Source organism: Oryzias latipes, chromosome 8, assembly GCF_053564925.1.
Source record: "Oryzias latipes strain Hd-rR chromosome 8, Olatipes_Hd-rR_3.1".
In the NCBI taxonomy this organism is placed as follows: Eukaryota; Metazoa; Chordata; class Actinopteri; order Beloniformes; family Adrianichthyidae; genus Oryzias; species Oryzias latipes.
In genome coordinates this window covers 10,316,448-10,324,850 of record NC_136244.1, presented here as the reverse complement: position 1 = coordinate 10,324,850, position 8,403 = coordinate 10,316,448, and the positions used below count along the sequence as shown (strand labels likewise).

Here is an 8,403-nt window from a genome sequence, read left to right as displayed (position 1 = left end):
GGTGAGATAACACTTTCAATCTCTTTGGCCCAGAGCCAAGCCCACGCACATTCCAGCTAACAATGTTAAGACTGTTCATAACTGCTCTGACCAAGAGAATGTAAGGCTAAATAGAGTGTGTGCCGGTCCATGTGCGCGTGCCCGCTGATCGATGAAGAAACCCTGTGCGTTTGTGTGCGTGCGCGTTTCCTGACTGCGTGAGCTGCATGTTGCATGTGTCCTATGTGGGCTTATGTGAGGTGTTTGCGGGATGTCCGCGAGTGTGTGCTGGTTCGCGTGTGCTTGCCCGTGTGCGCGCTTGTCTGCGCGCGCGTGCCCTTCCGTGCATAAATAGAAACCAACTTACCGGGGGACGTGTTACCTTTGGATAATTTACATATGAGGAGGGGGGGAGAGAGGGGGAAACTAAAAAGAAGAAAGAGGTAAAGAAAAACAGAAAGAAACAAACATAACAGGAAAAACAACAGAAACATGATAGGGTAGGAAACTTAAACTGCTTCAGCGAGATGGAGGTGTGGATGATTGATGAGCCGGTTTCATTCAACACGTTTAGCCGCTGTTTTTTCGGATGTCAGATCTTCAGCAAAGCCAGGGGGTGATCTCCGGGTCTCGGAAGAGCCTTCCATCTACAAAGAGTTTATCCACAGAAACCACGGCTCTAGACCCGTTGGCAAGGTGTTTTTTCCTCAGAGGAAAAAGGATCTTTCGGCGCCGCAGGATCTCAACCGGAAACTGGTCATTGACACTAAAATGTGTCCCCCTCAGTTCCCGGCCGCGACCCTTCACCATCTCCTTTTGCTTGTAGTTGTCAAACTTGGCTACAATCGGTCGCGGACGCTGGTTGTCGGACCTTCTTCCTCCGAGCCGGTGCACCCTCTGGAACGCGATCTTCTGCACCTCCTCCTTGGGGAGTTTCAGGTGGGCTTCCATGAAGCGTTTCACCGTCGCCTCCGGGTCTTCTCCTGCCTCCTCTGGAACCCCCGCGATCACCAGATTGTCCCTCATGCTCCTCGACTGAAGATCCAGGAGGGTTTCCTTGATCGAACGGTTCTCCTCAGAAAGGCGAGCGGTGTCACTGCTCAAGGTTTTGACACTTTCTCTGAGGGCCTGATTCTCCGCTGCGAGCTCCTGCACCTGCTGCTGGCTGAACTCCAGAGACTCTCGCAGGCCTTGGAACTCTCTATGGAGGATCTCCAACAGATTCAAGCGGCCGTCAAGGCTGGAGAGCTTTTTATCAATGGAATCTAAAGCGTCACTGATTCCACTGCCTGGAGAGGAGGCAGCTCCGGGAGAACTTTCTGGTCGGACGCGTTTGGAGGAAGGAGTAGTGGTGTTGGTCTTCCCCATAACGACGGTATTGTAGCAGCCGTCTAAATAATTCTCCAGGTCCTCCAGGCTGTCAAAAGGCTTATTCAACTTTTACAGATGTTAGTTTACCAGCTTAATTGATATGGCAGTAAAATGATATAATAATGAAATGTTTGTTCTGCTACTTACGCACCGCCAAGCTGAGTTGCCACACCGGTCTCGTTCAGCGCTCATTCTTTGCCGTTCCCTGTGCTCGCTGTTCTCTTTTTACTGTCCCACCGGTCCCTGTCGGATCTTGTTGGATCTTCATCCTTTTCGCAGCAGCGCTGTGTTCCTCTTCGCCGATTCTCCGTGTTCGTTGTTCTCCTTCTGCGTCATGGTGTCCTCCCCCGTTCTTCTGTTTGTTGGTTTCCCCCCTTCTTACGGGGGGGGGGGGGGGGGACATCCGTCTCCCCGCGTCTGCCCCTGTGTTTCGGCTTCCGGCTCGTGGCGCGTCTTCGGATCCGCGGCTCTCGTGTCGCGTGCCTGCGTGTCGCGTTGCGTGTCTACGGAGCAGTGTCCTGCCTCAGTCGGGTTGTCTGTGGCGATCGATCGGGAGATGTCTCGGCGTTTTTGGGTGCCGTAGTCGCCGGAATGCTTGGTGAGCGGCGTGCGTTGGCTTCGGCTTCTGTGCTGTGTTTTCTTCCGGGTTTTCCTGCTGTCGCTGTCGTCTGTGACGTCACGCTCCTAAGGACCCTGGGACTTGCAGTTCTCTATAAGGCACAGTGCGTTTTCAGACTCTGGTCCGGTTTCTGCTGTCTGGGCCATTATTCAGTGGCGGCTATTTGTTTTGCTTTCTTTGAAGCTGTGTACAATTGCTAGTTGACCTGTATTTGGATGGGTTGGTTTATTGGTAGGTCTCTTTAGTGTGAGGGGGAGAGGAGGTAAAGTGGCGAGTGTTCCCCTGGCTTTCGGCGGAACTAAATTCTGCCCCGTTGTGTGTGCGTCTGTCAGTTTGCGCATGGCCTGTCCACTCACGCACACTGGTGTTTTGTTTTGTTTTTTGTGTTTTTTGGCGTTCTGGTTGTGTGTTCTTTGGTTGTTTGGGGATTTGTCGTGGGGGGGTTCATGATGGGTTTTTCCCAGGGGCCGTTTCTGTTTTGGATCGGCACTAAGGTGACACCCGGACGTTCATGTCGACGCGATTGTGTGGGAACTGTCGCGCCTCGGTTCCTCCGCTTTGATTTTGGCATCGGCGGCTTTTTTTCCTCGTGTTCCTTCTGATTTTCGTTTTCGCTCGGCTGACTATGCCATCTCTATAAGTTGTTCTGTCAGACACTCGTTTTGGATTTCGGTTCCGCTTTATTCAAGGAAGACGGATGGGTCTCCGCCATCCGGATCATTTGTTTCTGCTCGGATCTTGGTTTTGATGCGCGCCTCTCTGTTCCTATGTATTCTTCGTGTTGTGCTGCACGTCGTTCATCCTGTCTTTGGAGTATCCGGACGTCCTTGGTTACTTCATTTCAGTGGTCTGTGCTTTGTTTCCACCTATTCCAGCACCTCTATTATCGGATGCAAGAATCAAATCCGGCCGAGCCGCACTCCGTTGCTACGTGCGATGTTGACCTTCCTCATCTACAATCTCCTTGGTTCTCAGTTATACTTCCAGTGCCTGCTCCTCCGTGACCTTCCGCAGGTGCGTCCCTTTGGAACTTTTGAAGGTTACTTCTCTTACCACTGGTGTACATAAAATTTGGTGTTAAGTTTTTGTGCAGGTTCTGTATTTCACTGTCACTTCTCTGTTGGAATTTTTGATTATGGTGGTTTCCATTGTGCGATGACTCCACAATGGGACTTTTCTTAACTTCTACCGAATTTCGCTTCTCAGTATTGTTCTTTTAAAAGCAGTGTTATTCCATTTTGTCTCAAGCATTTTAAAACTGATCAGTTTCTGGGTTATTTGTATGTTCGTTGCCAAGACTAATACTGGTTTTGTCTTTATCTATGCATCGCATCCTGAGCCTGCGAACGCCTACTCCCCGGTCAGCTGCTCCATTTCTGCCGATTGTCACCCCTGCATTCTCTGGTCTGGTGCTGCAACGATGACTGCTCAACGCACCTATTGCTGCACTGAAAGTGAAGAGGTGGTGGACCTCCTCTGCGTTCCAAGGATATTTCTGGCTTGAATCAATCTGTCAGCGGTGGAATGAGTGTGAAATTCTTGGATTATAAATGTTGAAAGAAAATTATTGTCAGGTGGAAGCCTAAAAAATTAAGGATGTTCTGGGTTTGTATTGGTATGCGATGGAGCTACAAAATTGGTTCGTAAGTTCATTTATATGTTAGTGTAATGGAACTCGACTTCATGGAGGTTTGAGGGCGTTTAATTGGTATGCCAAATGGGAGAACTTTGTGGCCGTTAGGCTCGTTGTGGGATTGTCGTTGGGAGTTCGTAATAATGGAAGTTACTAAGCCTGCGTGAGTAGCATGCCTAATGGATGTTGTGGCGTCGAGCCCGTCATAGTGTGATGGCAGCTTAGATTAATGGATGTTACTGAGCTTGTGTGAATATTATGCCAGATGAAATGTTTATGGCCGTTAACCCCGTCATAGTATGAGATGGAAGCTTCGTATATGGGGTTATTTCAGCATGGCATAGAATGTTATGTATTGGATGTAAGTTTGTGTCATCCTAGGGTCGTTCATGGTGGCTAAAATTGTAGTTCCGCACAGCGTTTTGCGGACGTGGGCTTTACGTTCTAAAATCAGGTATGAGTACTTCTTCTGTCGGCTCCCATTTCATTTCTTTCCCTTTCTCTTTTAGGTAGTATGCTCCCCTGGTGAACGGGAGCGGCCCAACGGTCAATGGTGCCGGGGTAAACACATAGCAGATACACTAGATAGCATGTTCCCTTCGTAGAGTGGTTCTCGTATGGGAGCGGCCCAAACGGTCAATGGTGCCGGGTAAACACATAGCAGGTACACTAGATAGCATGTTCCCTTCGTAGAGTGGTTCTCGTATGGGAGCGGCCCAAACGGTCAATGGTGCCGGGTAAACACATAGCAGATACACTAGATAGCATGTTCCCTTCGTAGAGTGGTTCTCGAAGGGAGCGGCCAAACGGTCAATGGTGCCGGGTAAACACATAGCAGATACACTAGATAGCATGTTCCCTTCGTGGAGTGGATCTCGAAGGGATCGGCCAAACGGTCAATGGTGCCGGGTAAACACATAGCAGATACACTAGATAGCATGTTCCCTTCGTAGAGTGGTTCTCGAAGGGAGCGGCCAAACGGTCAATGGTGCCGGGTAAACACATAGCAGATACACTAGATAGAATGTTCCCTTCGTAGAGTGGTTCTCGAAGGGATCGGCCAAACGGTCAATGGTGCCGGGTAAACACATAGCAGTCATACTGGAAAATGAAATGAAATGAAGTGAAAATGGAATGCCGCCGAAAACACACCTCATCTTATTTACACACTGATTATACATTCACATTTTCTTCTTCTGGATGATCTTGGGTTGGGGGTTTGTTACCCTAAAGCGTAAGGAAAATAATAATCTTAAGAGAAGTCCTTCCTCAAGTGGAAGCCGCGAATGATGAGTTTAAAATGCATGGTGTTTAAATTGAATCAGGTTGTGTAATCTCGTTTGCTCCCCTCCAGTCTTCTCTCTCTCTCTTCAGATAGTATGCTCCCCTGGTGAACGGGAGCGGCCCAACGGTCAATGGTGCCGGGGTAAACACATAGCAGATACACTAGATAGCATGTTCCCTTCGTAGAGTGGTTCTCGAAGGGAGCGGCCAAACGGTCAATGGTGCCGGGTAAACACATAGCAGATACACTAGATAGCATGTTCCCTTCGTAGAGTGGTTCTCGAAGGGAGCGGCCAAACGGTCAATGGTGCCGGGTAAACACATAGCAGATACACTAGATAGCATGTTCCCTTCGTAGAGTGGTTCTCGAAGGGATCGGCCAAACGGTCAATGGTGCCGGGTAAACACATAGCAGATACACTAGATAGCATGTTCCCTTCGTAGAGTGGTTCTTAAAGGGAGCGGCCAAACGGTCAATGGTGCCGGGTAAACACATAGCAGATACACTAGATAGAATGTTCCCTTCGTAGAGTGGTTCTCGAAGGGATCGGCCAAACGGTCAATGGTGCTGGGTAAACACATAGCAGTCATACTGGAAAATGAAATGAAATGAAGTGAAAATGGAATGATGCCGAAAACACACCTCATCTTATTTACACACTGATTATACATTCACATTTACATTTTCTTCTTCTGGATGATCTTGGTGTTGGGGGTTGTTACCCGAAAGTGTATGGAAAAAATAAGTGTCTCAAGGAATTGAACGGAGCCTTATGCCAAAACGAAGTTGTGAATCAAATTGTGAATGTCAACCTAAAGATGTTGTGAAATAAATATTCTTCTGCAAGAGTTGTCTGACTGAAATAGCGACTCGTCGCATTTCGGGCAGACACTCGGCAGAATTGCAGGTTACTCCCCTAGGGCGGGTCAGTTAATTAACCCACCTGCTTAGTGTCCTATTTAAGTCAGGTGTGCAATTGTTCATTCTCTCTTACCTTCAGCGCTCATTCTTTGCCCCTCCCTCCTCCCCGGCTTCCACCTGTGGGCTCCGTTACGGGGGTTGTTACCCGAAAGTGTATGGAAAAAATAAGTGTCTCAAGGAATTGAACGGAGCCTTATGCCAAAACGAAGTTGTGAATCAAATTGTGAATGTCAACCTAAAGATGTTGTGAAATAAATATTCTTCTGCAAGAGTTGTCTGACTGAAATCAGTTTTTCATTCAAAAGTGTCAAAAAAGTGTTTTCAGCTCTAAATAGCACAGTTTGGACTTCTCAACTTACAATGTGACAAGAAATAACACTTTCTTCAACTGCAAATGAGAACTTTGACTTTTTAGTGCATTTTGTGCACATAAATCAGTTTTTCGTTCAAAAGTGTCAAAAAAGCATTTTCAGCTCTAAATAGCACTGTTTGGACTTCTTAGCTTACAACATGACAAGAAATAAAATGAACTTTGACTTTTTAGTGCTTTTCGTGCACAAAGATCAGTTTTTCATTCAAAATTGTCAAAAAGTCGTTGTCAACTCTAAATAGCACTGTTTGGACTTCTCAACTTACCACGTGACAAGAAACAACACTTTCTTCAACTGCAAATGAGAACTTTGTGTCATGGTGCCTGGCAGACTCCTCCCCCTCCAGCCCTGCCTGCTCTGCTCCCTGATTGCCACCAGCTGACTTCACTCACCTCATCTGCCATGCTGCTTAAAAGGAGACCTCACTCATCAGTTCGACGCCAGTTCGTTGCCCATTATGGTGACTAAGCCTGGTTCACAGTCTAAGCGCTCATGCTCATGCCTTGCTCCCAGCCTTGCACTAACTCTTGCTCCTTTGTCTCAGGATACCCACATCTCACGAGTGACGTCAGCACTGCCTTCCACTCTGTGGCTCTTGGGATCATCTGAAGACCTCCCGGATCACACTCACCGCTTTAAGCCCTCCAGCCACGCCATCAGCCGCCGTCAAGACCGGACCTCATTCATCCACAGCTACTACCAGCTTTGGAGAATCAATAAATCCTTTCTCACCAAATACTCACCTGTCTTTCCTCTGGGTTCCAGCATCTGGGTTCTCACGCCTTGAGCGCCATGACACTTTGACTTTTTAATGCATTTTGTACACATAAATCAGTTTTTCATTCAAAAGTGTCAAACGATTTCAGCTCTAAATAGCACTGTTTGGACTGCTCAACTTACAACATGACAAGAAATAACTTGAACTTTGACTTTTTAATGCATTTTGTGCACAAAGATCAGTTTTCATTCAAAAGTGTCAAAACAGTTTTGTCAGCTCTAAATAGCACTCTTTGGACTTTCAACTTACAATGTGACAAGAAATAACACTTTCTTCAACTGCAAATGAGAACTTTGATTTTTTAGTACATTTTGTGCACAAAAATCAGTTTTCATTCAAAAGTGTCAAAACGATTTCAGCTCTAAATAGCACTGTTTGGACTTCTCAACTTACCACGTGACAAGAAACAGCACTTTCTTCAACTGCAAATGAGAACTTTGACTTTTTAATGCATTTTGTGCACAAAAATCAGTTTTCATTCAAAAGTGTCAAAAAAACGTATTCTGCTCTAAATAGCACTGTTTGGACTTCTCAACTTACCACGTGACAAGAAAAAACACTTTCTTCAAGTGCAAATGAGAACTTTGACTTTTGAGTGCATTTTGTACACATAAATCAGTTTTTCATTCAAAAGTGTCAAAACAGCGTTCTCAGCTCTAAATTAGCACTCTTTGGACTTCTCAACTTACAATGTGACATGAAATAACACTTTCTTCAACTGCAAATGAGAACTTTGACTTTTTAGTAAATTTTGTGCACAAAAATCAGTTTTCATTCAAAAGTGTCAAAAAACTATTTCAGCTCTAAATAGCACAGTTTGGACTTCTCAACTTACAATGCGACAAGAAATATCACTTTCTTCAACTGCAAATGAGAACTTTGACTTCTTAGTAAATTTTGTGCACAAAAATCAGTTTTCATTCAAAAGTGTCAAAAAACAATTTCAGCTCTGAATAGCACTGTTTGGACTTCTTAGCTTACAACATGACAAGAAATAAAATGAACTTTGACTTTTGAGTGCATTTTGTGCACAAAAATCAGTTTTTCATTCAAAAGTGTCAAAACAGTTTTGTCAGCTCTAAATAGCACTGTTTGGACTTTCAACTTACAATGTGACAAGAAATAACACTTTCTTCAAGTGCAAATGAGAACTTTGACTTTTGAGTGCATTTTGTACAGATAAATCAGTTTTTCATTCAAAAGTGTCAAAAAAGTGTTTTCAGCTCTAATTAGCACTGTTTGGACTTCTCAACTTACCACGTGACAAGAAACAGCACTTTCTTCAACTGCAAATGAGAACTTTGACTTTTTAGTACATTTTGTGCACAAAAATCAGTTTTTCATTCAAAAGTGTCAAAACAGTTTTGTCAGCTCTAAATAGCACTCTTTGGACTTCTCAACTTACAATGTGACAAGAAATAACACTTTCTTCAATTGCAAATGAGA

At 45.4% G+C, this 8,403-nt stretch overlaps 1 protein-coding gene across 1 annotated transcript; it reads left to right on the top strand.

The window, feature by feature from the left end:
- Positions 1-510: 510 nt before the first annotated feature.
- On the top strand, positions 511-6,077 carry LOC111948849 (uncharacterized). Its single transcript, XM_078951433.1, has 2 exons — positions 511-1,948; positions 2,845-6,077. Exon 1 carries the CDS (start codon positions 526-528, stop codon positions 1,246-1,248), a length of 723 nt encoding a protein of 240 aa, XP_078807559.1. The 5' UTR covers positions 511-525; the 3' UTR covers positions 1,249-1,948; positions 2,845-6,077.
- The last annotated feature ends 2,326 nt before the right edge of the window (positions 6,078-8,403 follow it).

Bases quoted from the DNA above. Each gene is read 5' to 3' on its own strand.
- LOC111948849 (XM_078951433.1), top strand. From the start codon at position 526: ATGAGCCGGTTTCATTCAACACGTTTAGCCGCTGTTTTTTCGGATGTC.